Genomic DNA, 20,845 nt, shown 5'->3' on the forward strand with positions numbered 1-20,845 from the left:
AGAAGATTATTAAGCCATTAAAATTGTGTTTTGACATATAGCTAATAGAATATGCTAATATATTTTATTTTACATTAATAAAAATAAGTAATGTATGCTGGTATATTTTATTAATATTAATTTTATTAGCATTAATGTTAACATTAGGTGAAATTTAGAAAGTCACAAAACCACATACACATAAAGTTACCTCAAATTTATTAAATCAGTGACTGGTTTAATAAATCTGATACATGTATATGATAGAAGATTATAAGGCCGTTAAAATGGTCATTAAATTTATTTTACATTAATAAATATAAGTAATACAGGTCAATATATTTCATTTGATATTAATTTTATTAGTATTCATGTTAATATTGATTGAAATGTAGAGAGTTACCAAACTACATATATAGAGAATTATCCCAAACAAAAGAAATTTGTAACTATAAAAGTATAGAAAGGAAACACTGAAATATTAACGTAGCCTATTCCTTGACTGGGATATCTGTGGGACATTTTCTTTACTTTCCATGTATTCCAAAGGAAGAATTCATTATTTTTATAGTTAGGAAAAATATTTTAAAGTTCCTAAAGAGTGATAGTCCATTGGTAAACTGACCCTGGTCTACTGTTTCAAAAATTGTTTATGGAGGGTATATTACGATATCAAAATAGAGTAAAACATATACATACCCACGTAGATACAGTGTAGCATAAGAGTTAGAATCTGCTAGACAGAGATTCAGATCCTAGCTCTGCAGTCAACCAGCTTGACCCTGGGCTGATCTCTTAACCTATCTGAGTCCAGGTTTCCTTGTCAAAATGGTGATAACATCTTTCTATCTCACAGAGTTGTTGTGAGGATCAAACTAGATTAATGCTTAGTACAGCGGCTGATACACATGAAGTACTTTATAGCGGTAACAGCCATATATGTGCATAGAAAAAAGACTAGAAGGAAATATTACAGGGGACGCTATTTTTGTCTTTATATTTTCAGTGCTTTTCTAATGTCCTAAAACGTACATGTGTTTAACTTTTGAAATGGGAAATAAATGTTACAAAGGAGAGAAAGGATGCCCCAAACACACCCTTTACCTCATTGAAAAGCAGTTCTCGTCTCTGTTGCTTCCGGAGGTCCATTTTCTTCACTGCAACTTGTTTCCCTGTGTGTTTCTCGGTGGCGATGCATACGATGCCGGTGGAGCCTTCCCCGATTTTGATAAAGTTGTCCAAGTATTCCCTGGGGTCTCCTGGGCTGACCACCAGCTGCAGGGCCGCCCGAAACTGTTCATGGGACACCCTGGAGGGCTGCTGGTCGGAGGAGGAGCCCCAGCTGGGCGGCGGGTAGGTGCTGGATGAGAGGCTGAGGGAGCTCAGGTAGGAAGCCGTGGAGATGTACTGCGAACTGCTCTGCAGGGAGGGGTGATGGTACAAGGTGGCTTTGTGGTACCCAGACGGGTACTGGTGACTGCTTGAGGAATAGCCCGATTTGCTTTGACTTTGAGGTAGTTTGGCAGGGCCCCTGGGGTAGGTGTCAGACCCTGACAGTGGAGGGCTGAGGACCATCTGTGCTCGATCATAATCCACCTGGGAAGACAGACATGGATAGAGAATATTCACATGCTAGATCTGAATGCCACAGCTGAGTGGTGAGTGAGCTGACCGACAGCTGGCAGAATGAGGATCACCAGTGGGAGATGAGAGGGTCTGGCTGGGGCACCAACAGGACAGGCCACACCTAGGGAAGGGCCTTCTCTGGTGCACGTGCACCACAGCTGGAGGTTACTTCACATGTGTCATATCCAAGGTGTACTTGCTCATTAAGCCCTATTTGCTTGTTCAGGAATGAAAAATCTCATCCCTCATTAAAGGACATTAGTTTTCAGCTAGCATTTTTGGGAGACATTCCAGGTGTAGGGGGCCTTTTCCCATGCTTCTGAATTCACATACTAGAGGGTGGTATGGACATATACGTACAACACAGGTATAACACAGCAGAGGTGGGTACAGGGGAAAACGTGGCTCCCTGTGCTAAGTGGTGTGAACCACAGGGTGAACATGTGCAATGTTCTCACCAAATAAGTACAAATATAATTGAGAGTGACCAGACTTTGCAGGGGTGTGTGTGAAATGAAAATGATGCTAGACCCCAAAGAGACCCCAGCAAAGAACATCCACTCTGACTTGGAAGAGTGGGATGAGGGGATTTATTGGAGGAGAACGGGGAAGCCAGTGAGGGGATTACCGGTATATGATACAATATGTAGGTCCAGCAGTCACTTCCTGGAAAGAATCAGGAAGGAGCTCTGGCCACTCCTGGACTGGCTGAGGCCAGGATGGTAAAGATACCACATCTTGTCATGTGGTATGCTCCTTGCCCAGGGCAGAAAGTGCTAATCCATCAATGCACTCTGTTTTGGAAGATCCCAGTGACAGCACAGTGCTGGATACATAGCAGGTACTCAGAAAAGATGTGTTGATTGGACATCAGGCTCTTTCTTAACGCAGTGCCCCAGAAAGTCTCTATCACTCTACCGGGTGTAAATGGAATGGCATTAACTTATCCTACTCCCCTACCATCCACCCCAAGGACCTAGATCTATTCTAATATAGTAGCTACAAGCTACACATGCCTATTTAAAGTAAACAAAAATAGATTAAAAATTAAAAATTCAGTTTCTCAATCCCACTAGTTACATTTTAAGAACTTAGTAGTTACCACATCACACAGTACACATATAAAACATTTTCCTCTTTGCACAAAGGGTTATTGGATGGCACTATTCTAGATGAATTGATTGTTCCCATGCAGCACATTCATTCATTTATTTCAAAAATTAATATTTGAGCAACTATGATGTGCTATGCACTGTTTTAGGTGTGAGGGGGAGGGTCCACCAACAGTCAAAATGAATGATATCTCTGCCCTCCTGGGGTTTATGTTCCAGAGAAGGAAACAAATAATAATAAAGAAAACCAATAAACACACAGTGTGTGTTCCAGTAGTAATGAATAATATAAAGAAAAATAAAGCAGAGTGAGGGGGTTGAAAGTAACAAGATGCCATCTTGGATAGGGTAGTCACAGAAGGACTCTCTGGAGGGGGTTCCGTTTGAGCAGAAGCCTGGCTGAGTGAGGGAAAAAGCAAGATCCCTTTCCTAGGAGGGGTGGTTTGGGCAGTGGGAGTGGCACGTGCAGGATTCTGAGGCAGATCCAGGCTTAGTTTTTGAGGAACAGCAGACGCTCAGCTATAGTGGAGAGTGTCCACGAAGGAAGATGGACCGAGAAGCTGCCGGGGACAGATCATGAAGACCTTGGCAAAGATGTTGGCTTTTGCTCCAAGTGAGGTGGGAAGCACTGGAGTTTGCTAAGCAGACAGGAATGACACAGTCTGACTCTCTCTGGCTGCTGCAGGAGAGACTTTGGTGGCAAGAGTGGAAACAGGGATACCAGCAGATTATCACAGTTAATGTGGGCTGAGATTAGGGTGGTTATTGTAGATGGGGTGAGAAATGGTGAAATCTAGGGCAAGATTTGAAGATGGAGCTGACAGGATTTGCTGATGGATTGGATGAGATCTTGAAAGACAGGAATCAAAGATGGCTATCAGGATTTTGGCCTAAGCAACAGGCCATTTAATGAGATGAGGAATCCAGGGGCAGGAACAGGCTTGTGGGTTGTGATAATCAGCTTCCAAATTGCTCTCAATGACCTGTGCCTCCTGACATTCATATTCCTATGTAGTCCCCTTCTACACTGTATTGGGATCAATCTGAGTGATCCAAGAAAAAGGCAGAGATGATGGCAAGTTCCTTTGCTTTCTTACTCACATCATTTATTTTGGCTTTCACCAGCTGCCATGTCATGAGGACACTCAAGAATCCTTTGGAAGGGCTGGCTGCAGTGGCTAATGCTTTGGGAGGCTAAAGCTGAAGGATCACTTGAGCCCAGGAGCTCAAGGCTGCAGTGAGTTATGATTGCACCACTGCACTCCAGCCTGGATCACAGAGTGAAACCTTGTCTCAAAAATAATGACAATAACCATAATAATAATAATAAAATAGAGAGGTCCATGCAGCAAGAAACTGAGGACTCCTGCTAAGAGCTAGCTAGAAATTGAGGCCTTCTGGCAAACAGCCATGTGAGCCATTCTGGAGGTGGATCCTCCAGGTCCAGTTGATCCTTCAGATGACTGTATCCCTGTTTAACATCTTGACTGTAACCTCATGAGAGATTCCAAGACACAACAAATCAATCAGCTAAGCCCTCTCAATTTGTGACCTACAGAAACTGTGAAATAGTAAATGTTTGTTATTTAAAGTTTAGGGGAAATTAGTTGAAGAGCACTATTTTTTGCTTCATGAGGCAGTTTGTTTTAAGCCATGAAGTTTTGGGATAATTTGTTATGCAGCAATATTGATAGCTAATACATGGCGGAAAATTAAGAGTTCTTTTAGCCATGTAAAGTTTGAGAGAGCGATTAGACATCCATGTGGAGGTGTCACTTAGGAGACTTAGACATGCCCCAAGTCCAGGGAAGAGTTAAGGCTAAAGACATGAACCTGAGAGTCATCAGTGCTTAGTTCATATTAAAAGCCATGATACTGAATGTATAAGAGATGGTCTGAGGACCCCAACATCTAGATACCAGAAAGAGCAGAGGGATCTTGCAAAAGGGAGCAGAGAAGGAGTGGCCAGTGCTGTAGGAAGGAAACTAAGGAAGCAAGGTGTCCTGGAGCCAAGAGAGGAAAGTATTTCTGAAGGAAGGGCTAATGAATCCTGTCAAATGCCACTGAGAAGTGGGATGGGGCATGTTGCTCATTGGATCTGGTGACATGGTAGAGGCAAGCAGGTGTTTCAAGCTCCTGCCCCATCACGTTGCATGAGAAGATGGTCATTCTATCACATCATAGAGCAATAACTGCACACAGTGGGCTCTTTAAAATTGCTACCATAGCACCATTCTCAGTCCCCCAACACTGCCCATTGGTTCTACAATGACAGTGCCTGGCCTGCTGAACATTCAGCAATGCAGCCCTTCCATCTTCAAAGACACTACACTTTACTAGGTGAATTCACCACTCAGACAGCCTTGGCATCAACCAGCAGGAACCAGGGTAGCTGCTAAGCTGCCCTCCTGCCCTGGTTGCAGAGAGAACACATGCTTTTGAGGGGCATAGGAATGAATTCAGACTGATAATTTTAGTCAAGTCAACCTCTCTGAGTCTTAGTTTCCTTTTGACTCTGATAATTTTAGTCAAATCAGCCTCTGTGAGTCTTAGTTTCCTTATCCATAAAATGGAACAATAATAATACTTACTTCCTTTGGTCACTGTGAACTCTAAAGGATCAAATGCATATCAAAGTATTCAAACAATGACTGGCCAGTAAGTTCTACTTGGTGTTATTATTATATAAGGTGCTTAGCACAGTAATGAGAATGCAAAATAAAATAAATAGTAACTGCAATATTATCAAACTAGCTAGAATTTATTGAAGATTTACAATGCCCCTGTGGTATATGTATTCCTATACATTAATACTCAAAGCAATAAGACAAGATGTCGTTAACTTTAATATATTGAACAATGTATAGTTAAAATATTCAAAAGCAAGCCGATTCTTTTCAAAGCCTCTGTATTTGTGCTACACAAGGAAAACGTGTGTGTGTGTGTGCGTTTGTGTGTACGATGGAATGGGGAGAGAGAAGTGTCAGTGTAAGTTAAACAACTGGATTCTTCCTTCAATAAGCTCCAGATTAGTCAAGTCTAGGCTAGTCAGCAAGGCCAGGGTGTGAAGGGAAATAGGGTTTTGGCTTTTATTTCTGAAAGTGTGTCCTGGGAGCCATCATTTGCCATTATCACCCTGTGTCTTCCTTGGAGGACTTGCTCCCGTACTTTCAACAAAATTGAATTCATTCCCCACAAGCATGTATAACTGATCTCTGAAGATATATTAAAAATGGGAAAGCTGCATCCTGCAGGAATCACAAACACCGCTTTGCACTAATTTAGGCCACTTTTCTTCTTTATCACCTGTCAGCAGCATTATCAGAGTCCACCCTTAACAGCCAGCATATGACATAAAGAAGAAGCCTGCCTCCACCAAGGGGACAATTTCCAGGCAAAGATGGAATGCAGAGCTCTTTGCTGAAAGCTAACCATCTTCAAAATTAGGCCATGAGACAAAAAGGTGCTGTTGTCTTTCATGGCTGCTGGTAAGAGGTGCAGACTCTTAAAAAAGCAATGGTTGAGGAACAGCCAGTATCACAAGAGACAACGTTTTGAATGAAACTCGAGGCATACTCATCAGAGAATGAACTGTTCACTTCAAGTGAGGGGACATGTGGTCTTCCCTCAGAGGACAAGTAGCTGACTCTGTGAAGGAGAAATGCACGGGTGACCCCATTTGGGGCCACCAAGGTGCTGAAGCATTGTCTTCTGTTGGATCTTAACCCACATGTGGGGTTCCATGATGGTGCGTATCACCGGCCCACACACTTTCAACAGGTCTTGTTCTTTTTATTCTGGGAATCAAGCAGGGGGCAACTGAATCCCATTTTGTGGTTGATAAAATAGAGGCACAAGGAGACGAAACTGCCTCCAAGCAATGCAGGGCAAACAGCTCCACACTTCCAAGGGGATGACATAACCTAGTTCTTCTGCCGGGGTCAGTCCTTCACTCCCAGTGGGAGGGCGCCCAGCACACTGGCCCACAGGCCAGCTCCCTTGCCTGCCTTGGCATTTCCAACATTCATTGTCACCTCCCTGGTCTGTATAATCAAGGCTGGGCATTCTCTCCTCACTAAAATACACAGCGGTTCTCCTAGGAGCCATCGTGGGGCCTCTTCTGTCAAGCAACTGCTCTGTTAGAAGTATATCCTTGCAGTGGTAACAAATATTTATAAGAATAATGATGTTTCATATTTGTTGAGTGCTTTCTACATGCCAGGGACTGTTCTAAGCACACTATGTATATTATTGCATGTAAACCTCAAGCTGGACAATTAAATAAGGTCTGTAATTCCTCCATCTTATAGATAAGAAGACTGAGGCACAGTGGGTTTAAGTAGTCATGCAAAGGTCCCAAAGCTACAAAGAAGGGAGAACTGGGATTCAAATCCAGACAGAGTCGCTTCAGTACTTGGGTCCTTGATAAATTCACAGAGACAGGAGTCAATGATGAGGGGGGGATGTGGTCTTAACAGAGGCGGGCAGAGTGGGCAATGACAACAACCACAGAGATAAAGCCTGGTCAGGGTGTTTCACTGGGGGCCCAGATGTTTGGGCAGCCTGGGGCAAAATGCAAGAATTGGACCAGAACATGATGGATGATAATGTCTAGGAGTGAGGGTGAAAGACAAATTAAGGTCTTTTTTTTTTTTTTTTGGCTTGTTTATTTTGAACAGTTTTGGCTTAGAGAAATGAGCTAAAAAAAATAAAAGGAGTAGTCATCACAGCAAAACGAGTTGATTATCTATGTACATCATTCATCATTTTCCTTTTTGTTTTGGTCAAAGCAGAACTCTGCATTGTTACAACACCACTCAGGCTTTCTTCTGTAAGTTCTTTCAAGGAAGAAAGTGCAAACTTTCCTCTGTGATGAGACCTCCTTGCCCTCTCACATCACCCTTGGACTTTCATAATCATGTAAGTGTTCCATTCTAAGTTGTCTTTCTCATGATAGCCTACATTTGGGAGGCAGAAAACGTAAATGACGAATTTGTCCATTCCTACTGTTTTACACACACATGTTCATGCATGTGAGAAAGATGTGCAAAGCAGTCCAGCTTAAACTGTGCAATCTTTCCTATGACCTGATTTACAAATACATTCTAGAAAAAAAATGAGTAGGCTTGAAGTTCATAAAAGCAGACCTATCTTTGGTATTGTGAAAGGGATTTGGGATCTGATTATTTAGTGAAACCACAATGCAGTGGAATTGGACCAGTGAAAGGAACGATATTTAATAAGCAAATCCAATGTATCTCTCATCACCCATGATCCAAACCATTTCCAAAAGATTTATGTACATAGTTTACCCTTGCAGACCTTACAGCAAGGGCATGGAGTACAGAGCAAGGGTGGGAAACTGCAGCATGGAGAAAAAACAACAAAGGCATTCTTCCCATCCCTCCAAAGAGAACAGTGCTGTGATTTTGTGAACGAGTAACTCCTTACAAAGGAGACCATGGTCTGCAAAGTTTTCAGGGGGATTTCCATATGGCATGACGTAATGAGAGAAGACCAGGTCAATCGTCTTACAAATTATCACCCAGGCTGCTAAACTGCTTAGCTGCAGGGTTACCAGGTCATTAATTGTCATTGAAAATTGGATACATTTTAAGAAGGAATTCTCTCTACAGGAATCTTTAGAAATATTGACAAAATGAACAAGCAGTCGTGATTGTGATTTCCTTTCTTTTCTTTTTGAAATGGCTAATACATACACTTGTTTTTTAGCTTCCTGACACTTTTTTTATACCATATAAATTAATTCTTTAAAAACGTGCTTTGTCATGTCTCTATTCAAACATGATCAAAAAAGAAAAAGAGCAAAAAAGAATATATTATATAATGGAATAAATAATCCCCAGTTAACAACTCAGCCAGACTACCTTTCTACAATGAGCTCAACATCTCTAAAGATAGGGTCAGACACAGGCTTGTGATGTATCAACATTATAAATAATTATGGCGATGAATTCATTTAATCAATCAATTTCACCAGAGGTACGCTGGGGTGGACGGGGCATAAAACTCCACACAGCTATCAATTGCTCCGATTACAGCTGGCTGTCAGCCAGAATTCCCCTGATCCATGTTAGTTAAATGCACATTAATCTGAATTTGGCAGTGTAATCAAGGACCTAACTGAACTGTGAAATTGAATTCTGCAGTAGAACATAATTTGACCATTTTATGCCAAGGCTGGGGGGGAAAAAAGCTTGGTGAGGGGAGGGTGGGAGAAAGAAGAGAAGGAAAAAAAAATCCTGCAGGAGCATCTATTTGGCACTGCGGTCTTCTGTTCTGAGGGCAGGGGGGCCGTGGCTGGAGCGTGCTCGACTGGGGTGTGTGGACACGGCCACAGTGTGGGTCTGTGCCCACAGAATGAGGACTCGGAATGTTCCGTGAAGGATAGCGAGTTACAGGGAGTGGGCGGCAGCTGGTTCCAGCGCCCGAATGTGATGCTCCAATACACCTTTTCAGAGCACAATAAAACAAAGACTGCTCGTCTCAAAAATGAAAACGCCAGGCTGGGTTGCTGCTTGCTCTCCATAAATCAAATGCAAGATAAAACTGAATCACAGTCCTCTATTATCTGAGCATGGAAAGGACATCTTAAATTGTCCTGACTTGGCTCAAAGGAAAATTAAACAGGATGAGGCTTGGCTTTGGGAAGGGAAAACGACTGCCTGTAAGAATTCTGGAGAGAATAATTAACTTGCATTCTCTGTAGGGACATGATAGAGACCGGCAATTAGGGGAATGGGATTCATTAAACCCTATGACTCGTCTGTCTCTCTGGTTGTGCCCTGCAAATGCACACTGAGAGTTGGACAAGCAGCTCATGACCCTACAAACAAGCAAAGCCTAGATATATGAAGCAATGAATAAATCTGATATGTGCAGGCTCAGGCATATGGGTATTCCAGGCTCTTCCTCCACCTCTGAATTGGCATATCCAATTAACCCCCACAGTTGCTGCTTCAAACTCAAAGAATGAGTCTTCTATTCAAGAGCAGTGAGACAGAGCAGATTGGTCTGACCTGCGATCCGTCACCTCCTGCAGTGATGTGGAGGGACTCTTCATCTTTGGGGATTGGTTTGCAGCCTCAGAATGTTGTTCAAATATGTCAGGGCCTCCAAGAGAGCTAGGAATGGACAACGCCAGGTTAAATTCATTTTGTTTTTAATTTGGTAATGGGAAAACCCATTCATAATGACCAAAATACAATATACTTTGAATCACAAGAGTATTTATGGGAAGAAGTGTACATTCATATGCAAAGGACACCCAAAGTCTCCATCAGAAGGGACAGACGTTAGAGATAGTGCACTCAGTCAGTCCTTGGATGTTTTATGAGCCTTAATGAACACGCTATAGGTAAAGAAAACAAATCTAAATATATCCATTGTTATATTAAGTGATCAAGTGCTTCTCTCTTTCCCCCTCAGATTTTTAGTACAGCCCATCAGCTTTCACTAGCACTGTCATTCCATAACCCATGAAGCCCTGAATGGATCTCTGAATGGAGTTCTGCAGGGATCCTCAGTAGAAAAGAAGTTGCTGTTTTGTTGTTGGAGCCATGGTTGAATCTTGGCATGGCAAGTACCACAAAGAACAGTGAATCATTAAATTATTGATGCGGGAGGACTGGGCCCACTGGTTCAAGTGCTTTTTCCTTCCAGGGAAAGCAAAGTGATAGCTAAGCAGTGAAAATACATTGCCCTGTTGACCTCAGAAGGAAGTGCTGGGAAATCACACCATCCTTTTCTTCCTATCCTTTTTTGTTTTGTTTTGTTTTGTTTTTAGACAGGGTCTCACTCTGTTGCCTAGGCTGAAGTGTAGTTGTGTAATTATAACTCACTGCAACCTTGGACTCCTGGGCTCAAAGGATTGCCTTGACCTCCCCAGTAGCTAGGGCTACAGGTGTGTACCACCATGCCCAGTTCAAAGTAGGTACTGAAACACTTTAGAGATGATGGAACTGATGCACAGAGAAGATCACACAGCTACTAAGGGCTTGAATCCAGGGAATCTGATTATATAACTTGCATTTTTCTGTAATGGGTGAGAAAATCTGGATTATCTTTTAAAAAATCAAACACGACTACCACTTAAGGTCGAATAAATGCATGCGAGCACCTTAGGGATTTCTGCACCTAACACTTCCTTTACAGTCCATAGTTCCAGCTTTTACCCATGGTTTACACTCTAGGTGACATTAAGGAACTTCTCAAGGATTCCATCCTACCAAGAACAGGAAGAATAAACAGCATTCCATGGGCACTGCAAATCCACGTGTCAGTCACCACCCATTCTTCACCAGCAAGGTGAGGCTACCTGTAGGATTTGTGTCTGGGCCTGGAGACTTCATGTCCACCTTTCTGCCCCTGGATTTTCTATAGAAGAAATGAGAATATTCTGGAACACATAGACTTTGGAGTCAGTGGGACCTAGTTTGGAATCCTGACTCAGTTATTTGCCTTTATAAACTTGGGGAAGTCCATAAAGATTTGGCGTCTCAGCTTCCTCAACTGTAGAGCAGAGGTGATCCTGAATTCTTCTGGAATTGTGAAGATTAAGTTGAGTCATGTTTGCAAAATGCTTAGCATAGTGCTTGGAACATAGTAACCCTCACCTCACTGCCACCATTCATCTACATGCTCCACATGTAGACTGATGTGTAGACTACTCATATTAGTAATTAAGCTGCTGTAATTTATTAACTTACTTAACCCTCATACTATATAATGAGACATGGGCTGTCTTTATCCTTATTTTGTAGATAAAGAAGTGGAGGCACAGTTAAGCGACTTGTTCACCCAGTTAATAAGTGGCAATGTCAAGACTCATACCCAGGCAGTTTATCTCCAAAACCTATACCTTTAACTGCCAAAATGTGCTTGATAAACGATAGCTATTGAACAGTTGTCCTTAATTGGGCCAAGTTTGCCCTCCTCTGCCTATAGGACATTCGGCAGTGTCTGGATATATTTTGGTTGCTAGGAGTGAGGGAGGGATGCTATGGGCATCTAGTGGGGAACGGCCATGGATGCCGCTAAACATCCTATGATGCACAGGACAGCCTCCCACAATGAAGAATTACTAGGTCCAAAATGTTCATAGTGTCAAAGTGGTGGACTCTGCTACAGAGTGAAAGGGGATGATGCAACCTAATTGTGAAATTAATTGCTAATTAACGGCAACTTCATTGCTTCAGGTATTAAAATGAGCTTATAATCAGGCAGGTTGCAGGCTTTGCACCCTCAGAAGCTACCCCTGTGCTACCGGAAATTCGTGCAATGTCTGGTGAAAGGCTTAAGCCCAAAGAGTTGGATCCCAGCTCTGCTGTGAGCATACTGAGCCTCTTAAAACCCATTTCCTCATCTGTACAAAGGGGTCAAGAATTCTTGCCTTACAGATCCGTGAGGCTCAACAAGACACGGCGTGTATCTGGTACATAGCAAATGCTTAATGAACTGGTGGGATTGTTAGGCTGGGGGCTTCTCAGTAGCTGCAGCAAGGAACGGATGTGCTGGGCCAATACAAAGACACAAATAGGTGGCTGCCTAGTCCCTGGAGAGCACAGGAATGAGCAAAGTCAAATACATGGTGACAATTTCTCCAGCTAGCTTCCTTCCCTGGAAGGCAGATTTGTCTGCAGGCGAGGGTGGAAAGCATTCTCTCTCCACATCTGGCAGTTTTCATAATTTTGTGGTGGGTATGGTACTATATGGTTTTTGTTGGGCTTTGTTTCCCACCCTCCCAACCCCAGGGTTTCATCTGCTTAGTTCCAGCAAAATACACTTAAATGTAGAGAGAGGAGGCCAGCATCAACAGACTCATAACAGTCTTGATTCCTGCCATGCTAGCAGGGAAATTAAGTAGGTAGACAACATTGAAGGAGTTTTTTTTTTTTTTCCTGTGGGTTAACATTAATCTTTTTTTTTTTCTTTAGGACAAAATGTAAAACTGTCTGTCAAACACACACACACAAACACGTGTGCGCACACACACATACACACGACCCTCCTCATTTCTGCTTCATCTGGAGACCTACACAAGTTTTGTGCTTCCTTTTATTATTGGAGATGAAAACATGACCCAGCCTCCTCTAGGAGTCTCTGCAATGCAAGGCCGACTCATCTGAGTCGTGACCGCTATTTCTTCCCTCAGCTGGAAATCCAGATGTGATTGGTACACTCTAAGAGTACAGTTCTAAAGACACAGGCACCTCCGTCTTTTTAGAGAAACGTTGTATTTTTAATCAAGTAAACGTTTTAATTACTAACCTGCCTCCCACCTCTTATCCTCCCACAAAACACAAAACCTGCTCATGAATCTGTCACGAGTTTCCTGTGAAACATGGAGCAGCAGCTTGCTTCTTTTTATTTCTGATCATAAGGGCTGAACACCCTTGGTAGAAGTTCCCACAAGTGAATATGCTGTTTTTGTTGTTGTTGTGGTTTTTTTGGTGAGCCACAATAGTTTGTGCATTGTTTCTGGGCTGGCAGAGCCAGATTTCAGGGCAGGTCTGCTTTGTCTTATATTTGGAAGTCTGCAGAATAGAGGGAGCCTGCAGGGAATTAGAGCGAATCACCCCTCCCGCCCTCCTTCTTCTATCACTTAGACTAAAGTTCTGGTGGCCACTGGGACTTCTCATGGATTTTCTTGGCAAATGCAGTCGAATCCCCGAAATAACATACACCCAAATAATAGGAAAATATTGAGCAGGGAGAAACACCAGACTTGAGTTCTTGTCCTTGTTTTGCAACCAACTAACTATGAAACTGTAAGTGAGTCATGTGGCTCTCTGGGCCTCAGTTTCCCCTTCTAGGAAACAAGTGTGCAGGGATTGCTGGTGGTGACATGAAATCCCAAAAGCCCACGCTATGTGAAAATGTGGACTCAGGGACTCAGGGATACCAGTTCATCCTTTTAAAAAAGATAAAAATAAAAAAGAGAGAAGACTGAAACTCCAGAATTAACAGTTCTAAAGCTCTTGACCTCTAAAACTATTTGGACTATAGACATGTGTAGCCCACCCAATATTCATTTCCAACATCCAGGAAGAGCCAAATGAGGCTCCAGGGCCAAAACACAGCATCATCTGGGCAATGTTTTCTCTGTGACTGTGACCCCAAACAACTCCGTAACACAAATATGCAAATAAGCCACACACACACAAAATCTTAGATTAAAAAAAACCACTGATGTTCAAAGCCTGAGGATGTAACTCAATTCAGCTATAGAACATGTTAACTCATTTATTTCATATCACTCACAGAAATGCACAAGTGATACGCACAAGAAATGGAATAAACTATCTCACGTATCATGAGACATGCATATGAGTTCAAGTAGATTTTGCTTGTGGTTAATGAGACCTCTTTCCAACAGTCTCCCTGGCAAGAACACAGGAAGAGAAAGCAGTCATAATATCCTGAGTGTGGGTGTTCAAGTACATTAACACCACGAGATAATAAAAAAAAACACTGTCACTATGTGAATTTTAACTGGAGGAACATATCTCAGGCCGTTATTTATCAAGATTTGTTTTTAATTTTAATCTTGGGAACTAAGGTGACAGCTTTTTTGTTTATTCTAAAGAATGGCTGAAGTAACTCCAACAATACACTTAAATGTCTTCTCTTCAACATCTTGGATGAGGTTGATGAGAAATAAGAAGCAAAGGAAAAATATCGACTGTCTATAATCAATAAATCAGGTGAATGCAGGCAGGCTTGGCTTCCAGAGTTTTCTGTGCTACTCACCAAACTGTTGAGAGTTTGGTATAAATAAGGTACATGACTGCCCTGTGAGAAGTCCCTCTCACCTGCCTCAAGACCTCTATGTAATCCATAGTCCACACCCAATGGTCCATGTTCACTTTTGCTGGACAGGTAAGGTAGCAAAAACATTTCTAAATGACAGGGAAAAATAAATCGCTTGCACATTCTCAAAGGTATTTTCTAAGACTGTAGACCTTCGGACCCATAGACCTTTGTCTGTGCTTTTAGTTTCAGTAACTTCTCCGGCAGTGATTCCCAAACTTTAGGATATCATGGACCAGTCAAATTTCAGAGCACACTTGGAGCTGCTAACATTTAAACAAAATTTAAAAGAGGAATTACAACAAAACAATGTAAAAAGGGTACAAAAATGGTCCAGCGGTCCAGCAACCATCTGTCACCCCCAAATTTCATACAAAAACCAATATTTCAAATCAAATATAGTAGAAAGTACATACTCTTAATATGAAGGACCATCCCCTGAGTTGAACACAATTAGCTTTATTTAAAAATTACCATGTTATCCTGAGTTTCTTTCCTTTTTAGCAGGTCCATGCAACCTTTGCCAGGATGTAGGAACCACTGTATGGCTCGATCTAATGCTCTATGATTGTATATGACTGATCCACTCCTTAACAGGAAACTTAGTGAAATATAGTCACATATTTATCACTCATATATCAGAATTCTATCTTTCAAATAAATAAGTTTATTTGCCTTTTAATGAGAAACCATGCAGGAGGGCCCAAAAGATAGATTCTTATTTTAATGAATATATATGCTTTATCCTAAACCTTCGGCCCTGGGGCCTCACAAGTGGAGATAGGGTGGGTTTTGATATCGATTTTCCCTTAAAAGGCAAACAAGTACTTTGCAATCTGATCGTATAAAAAGATCGTGCCAGCACCACCCTTGTGGAGGTTTTTGCACACTTGAGGGAAAGGAGGTAGCAAACGTTACCTTTGGAATGCACATTGTGGGCTCGGACAAGCGAGGGTAGGTGTAGGAGTTGTAGGAGTGTCCTTGGGGATGGGTTTTAAATGCACTTGCTCCAAATGGCATCATCGGTTCCTGGAGTCCCGAGCCTGACCTGGACCTCTGCCGCATGGTGGGCTGAGGGCTCATCTGATTCAGGTACGAAGACTTTGGCCTCCTGTCATAGTCATCCAGGCTGGGTCCCCATTCACTTTCACTGTATGCCAGGCTCTCCTTGGAGCACCCACTGGTCCCTGCAGTTCTAGAAGGTGTGAATTGGAATGAATAATCCAGAGGGGAGCTACTCGAGGCTCTCTGATACTCCCACTTGAGGTCACTATATTCACTTGGTTTGCTCAGCGAGTCCAAATGTGAGTGATAATCGGCAGAAAATCTGGCAAAATCGGATTTCAAAGGCTTTATCTCAGAATAGTAGGCCTCCCCGTGCTTCATTTTCATTACGTGCCCATTTTGCTTGGCTGCGTGGCTGCCTCTATAATACGGATCCAGATCGTCTCCATAGAGACTCTTCTCTCTGTACTTTTCGGTCGTGTAGTCAGCAGTAGTATCGGATTCGCTGGAATACTGGGAGAAGGTGATGAAGCCATTTTCTTCCGCGTGGCCTGGACCGTGGCTGGAGGCTCCCTGATCTGGGGTGGGTGGGCTTTCTTTCCTTAGGGAGTTGGAGCGAGTCACCGAGATGTTGTCAAAATCCTCTAGCAGGCCGTTGATGGAGGTTTCCTTGCAGGGTTTGTTTCCTCTAACGATTGTCTGGGAATAATAAAGGGAATATTGTTTAAAGAAAATATTTCATGCTTTTAAATTGATGGTGGCATCCCACCCCCTCTCCATCCAAATTAAACTAAAGAAGAAAAAAGACCCCAGGAACACTTAACAAAAAATGATAAAGATAAAAGTGTTGATTGACTTCAGTGGTGAAATAAATCAAAGAGTAAACAATCTCAAATTGCATTTTTCTTCTTACCTATCTCAACAGAGACATCAAATAACCACCAAAAAGCCATGGAGGAGCCCACATAGAATATCACTGTTTTATTTACCAGTTAACAGGCAAATCCCTTCCCCCTACTTCTTCTACCTAAATAATACGCCCTAACCACCTAATGATGAGCTGATAATTACAATTTAACACTCTATAACTGTTTGGTAATAAAAAATAATATTTATTACTGTTTTACATTCATTATTCAGATGATTTTCAAAACCAGAAGGCATTGTCACCCAACTATTAACATAACTAAAAATGGGTGTACATTTTTTGCCCTTATATGGAAGACACATAATAACTGAGGTTATGAAATTTTATAGATGAGGAAGGCACTTCCTGAAACCGTAATTAGGAAACAGACTGAAGATTATTTGTGTGATTTATGATCAAATGTGATATTCTTATTAAGTATATATACTTATACTGTACTGCTTGTTTGCTATGGCCACACTTCTGTGTAACATCACCGCTGAATTTTGGATGGCCTAGTAACGATGGTTGCACCTGGATCTTAGTGACAAATTGTTCCCTTTAATGAACCTAAATAACACAAGAATACCAGGAACTGAAAGACATCGCAAACCACTTACAAAGCCCGTCAGCCGTGCCTTGACAATGACAGGATTTGCAGGCAAATATGATGGGGGTGGATAAAAGAACAAAGAACAAAGTGTTGTGACTTCAGACTTCCAGGATTTTAGGAAAAAAATACTTTTGAGCAAGTAGCAAGGAGTTCAAAACCATCCTGTATGGTACAATAGAAGATTTCAAATGGAGGAAGAAGTCAAAGTTGTCCTGGAGCTGATGTTTTATAGATCTATCCAAGGTGAAACAGAGGGTTTATTTTTTTTTTCTTTCAAAGAGTCCTGGACTAATACTTTTGTACTATACCCTTTTCTTTCAAATAAAATGTTTATTCTAGAATGGTTTTAGATTAACAGAGAAGTTGCAAAGAGAATACAGAGTTCTCATAGACTTCTCATCCAGTTTCCCCTTGTGTTAATATCTTGCATTGCTATTAAGGAAACCCCATGTTCATATAGAGTTCATTAATTTTCTCCTAGGGTTCCAGAGTTCCATCCAGGATAGCTCATTACATTTACCTGTTATGTCTTCTGAGTTTCCTCTGATCTGTGACAGTTTCTCAGATTTTCCTTATTTTTTGATGACCTTGACAGTTTTGAGGAGTACTGGTCAGGTATTTTGGAGAACGTTCCTCAATTGGGGTTTTCTGGTGTTTTTCCCATGTTGAAACAGAGGTTATTTGGTTTGAGGAGGAAGACCAGAGAGTAAAGACACATTTCATCACACGATGTTCAGGGTACATGTCATTGACATGACTTAGTAATGATGATGTTAGCCCTGACTACCTGGGTGACGTCGTTTATTTGCCAGGTTTCTTAAACACACAGTCACACTCCCCTCCCCTAGCTTTCCATTTATTGTATTCTTTGGGAACAAGTCAATAAGTGTAGCATCTACTCAAGGGGCAGGGATTTAAGCTCTATCTTCCTGGGTGTGTGTGTATGTGGGAGGGTATCTATATAAAGTAGTTGGAATTCTTCTGCACAAGAGACTTGCTTATTTGCTCCCATTTACCTACTTATTCAATTATTTATTTATATATAAGGATGGATGGACTATGGTTATTTATTTTATACTTTGGGTTATAAGCCAACACTATGCTATTTGACTTGCTGCTCAAATGGTTCCAGCTTTTGTCAATGAGAGTTCTCTCAGGCTGGCTGCTGTGTCCCTTTGATGATCCCTCTTCCTTTTATTTTTTGAGCACTTCCTTACTTTCTGTCCCTACAAGAAGCTCCAGGTTTATCTTTTATTTTCCCTGCTCTTTCCCCCAAAATCAGGCATTTCTCCAAGGAACGCTAATAGTATTAGAAATTAAGATTTGGTTCCAGGAATACTCATTGCTATTGGGTGTCACTGCCAGGCCTCAGCAAACAGAGCTCCGAAATAATATGTTTGTAGACTAACTCATGAATACACTCACACACCTATAATTATATCCATCCATCTGTATCTATGTTAACCAAAACATAAATCCACATTGTCTCTGAATCTAATCAAGTACCATATTGTTCATTCTTGCCATTTCCTTACTTACCTGTAACTTCCTCTGTAACAGTAAAAAACATGAGCCCCACCATCTGCCAGTCATTTGCCTATTCAGTGCTAGTATAGCTGTTCAGCAGTTTCAGATTAACCCACTCTACCACGAGAAACAACTTTGTCAACTCAAGTACCGTGTTTATGTCTAGTTCTTTAAAATTCCTTTACACTTACAGTTTCCATTCAAAGCACTGTTTCCAAAGTTCCTTAAGTTAGTGTCTTCTTTCCTGCACCCCTTTTAATGAGGTTATGTCATATATGTGTAGCTGTTGGATTCTTTGGTCACATTCTGCATTCTATCCCAGGATCCTCTGATCTTCTGGTTTATTTTTTGTTGTTTTTTGAAATTGCATACTTAATTAACTCTTTGTGCTGCAAAGCTCTATGGGTATCAACAAGTGCAAAGCATCATGTATTCACTGTTAGAGTGCCATAAAATTAGTGCCACCAGCTGCAAAAATATCTCCTGAGTTTCCTCTAGTCAAACATTACCCTCTCCCCAAACCCTTGATATCACTGATCCGTTTTCTGTCCTTATTGTTTTGTCTATTCCAGAATATCATATGGATGGAATGATACAGTCTGGAGCCTTTCAGCTTGACTGCTTCCACTGAGCATAATATAGTCAATGTTCATAAACTAATAGCCTAGTCTCTTTTTTTTGCCTATTCCTTTTTTATTCCATAGTGTGGAATTCATTTTATGGAATGTAGTCATTGTTGAGGGTGGTGCATAAATTGATGGATTGATTGCCAAAGTAGGGAATGCTCTGTTGGAGCCTCTCTTACAGAAAGAAAGAATCATGTATATAACCTGGGACCTTTCCCCAGAGGAACAACATCCATGCTCACCCCACAGGTTAACTTGGGAGAAACAATAACTGTGAAGAGGAAAAGATGAGCAGCCTTAGCAGAGGAAAGATGAAACAGCTATAACTCAGCCTTAAAAATATCAAGTCTATTTCAGCAGCTTCCTATTTCATTTCAGTTGTATCTTCCCTGTTTACCACTTATTTTATTTTATTTTTTGAGAAAGAGTCTTGCTCTGTCACCCAAGCTGGAGTGTAGTGGCATGATCTTGGCTCACTACAACCTCCGCCTCCCAGGTTCAAGTAATTCTCCTGCCTCAGCCTCCCCAGTAGCTGGGATTACAGGCACCCACCACCACACCTGGCTAGTTTTTGTATTTTTAGTAGAGACAGGGTTTCACGGTGTTGGTCAGGCTGGTCTCAAACTCCTGACCTCGTGATCCACCTGCCTTGGCCTCCCAAAGTGCTGGGATTACAGGTGTGAGCCACTGCGCCTGGCCTTGTTTACCACTTCTCTATTTCCTCAGGGTGGCCTTCAAGCCCTCTTAGACATCTGTTCTGCTACCTTCTATGGATTTAAACTCCTGGCCTCCTTTCCTATTCAATAATGTCTTGCACTGTTTTTAAAGAAAACAGAAAGAGTTTGTTTATATCACAGTGTATCAACTAAAAGTTTTTCCTTTTGGACAGAAATCATACTCTTGCACATTTTCTATTCTCTCTCTTTATGAACAATAGGCAGGTTACTCAAACAAAATGTTATCAGGAATTCCTGGTTCCTCCAAAAGTAGCTTCCCGGTGTGTTTAATCCCAGGCATTTGTGTTGACAGATGTGCCACATGGGTAATGAGTGTGAGGCACACCAAGGTATTAAAGGGCCTTCTGAATCACTGGATCTACTCGGATAATCCTTTAGCAAAAATCTTATCTTATCCAGACTTTTTCTGAACTTGATAAACAATACTTAACTATATTAGATTCTTTCATATTCAGTGTTACCTTTAGCTCTGTATCCTAGAAAAATATTATTTCTTTAAATTCTATCCATCTTAAACAATATTCCAATTATTCTTTCTTGTCTGCCCCCCAAGCCTTCCCATGTCTGAATACACAAAATATTCAATCTGCAATCACTTCCAGCATCTTAATTTTGGAAAGAGTCTAGGTCACCTCTTCTTTTTACTGAGTAAAACCTGAAACCTGGAGTTGACTTTGCCAACAATATTTAACAAACAGAGAATCTGATCCCAAGTCTCCTTTCTCCCAGTCTAGGTCTCTTTCTGTGGTATGCTTTAGACTCTTTTAGGCTAAACAAAATAGTACCAGTAAGCAATGCAACGTTGGTGTGTGACACCACAACCCAGCAAATTGGCCATCGGTCATTGTGGTGCATATTTTTATCGTGCGCTCCACTCTCAG

General features: G+C 41.6%; 1 protein-coding gene across 4 annotated transcripts in view; it reads right to left on the reverse strand.

Annotated features, from left to right (window-relative positions):
- The window catches only part of PAK5 (p21 (RAC1) activated kinase 5), a 314,727-nt gene that overhangs the window by 58,607 nt on the left and 235,275 nt on the right, over positions 1 to 20,845 (reverse strand). For all 4 annotated transcript variants that reach the window (XM_030821975.1, XM_003252622.3, XM_030821974.1 and 1 more), the window contains exons 4-5: positions 15,468 to 16,253; positions 1,084 to 1,575 (exon numbers count right to left, since the gene is read on the reverse strand). In XM_030821975.1, the coding sequence (XP_030677835.1) occupies positions 1,084 to 1,575; positions 15,468 to 16,253 (1,278 nt within the window). The remainder of the gene's footprint in view (positions 1 to 1,083; positions 1,576 to 15,467; positions 16,254 to 20,845) is intronic.

This window comes from Nomascus leucogenys, chromosome 11 (assembly GCF_006542625.1).
Source record: "Nomascus leucogenys isolate Asia chromosome 11, Asia_NLE_v1, whole genome shotgun sequence".
In the NCBI taxonomy this organism is placed as follows: domain Eukaryota; kingdom Metazoa; phylum Chordata; class Mammalia; order Primates; family Hylobatidae; genus Nomascus; species Nomascus leucogenys.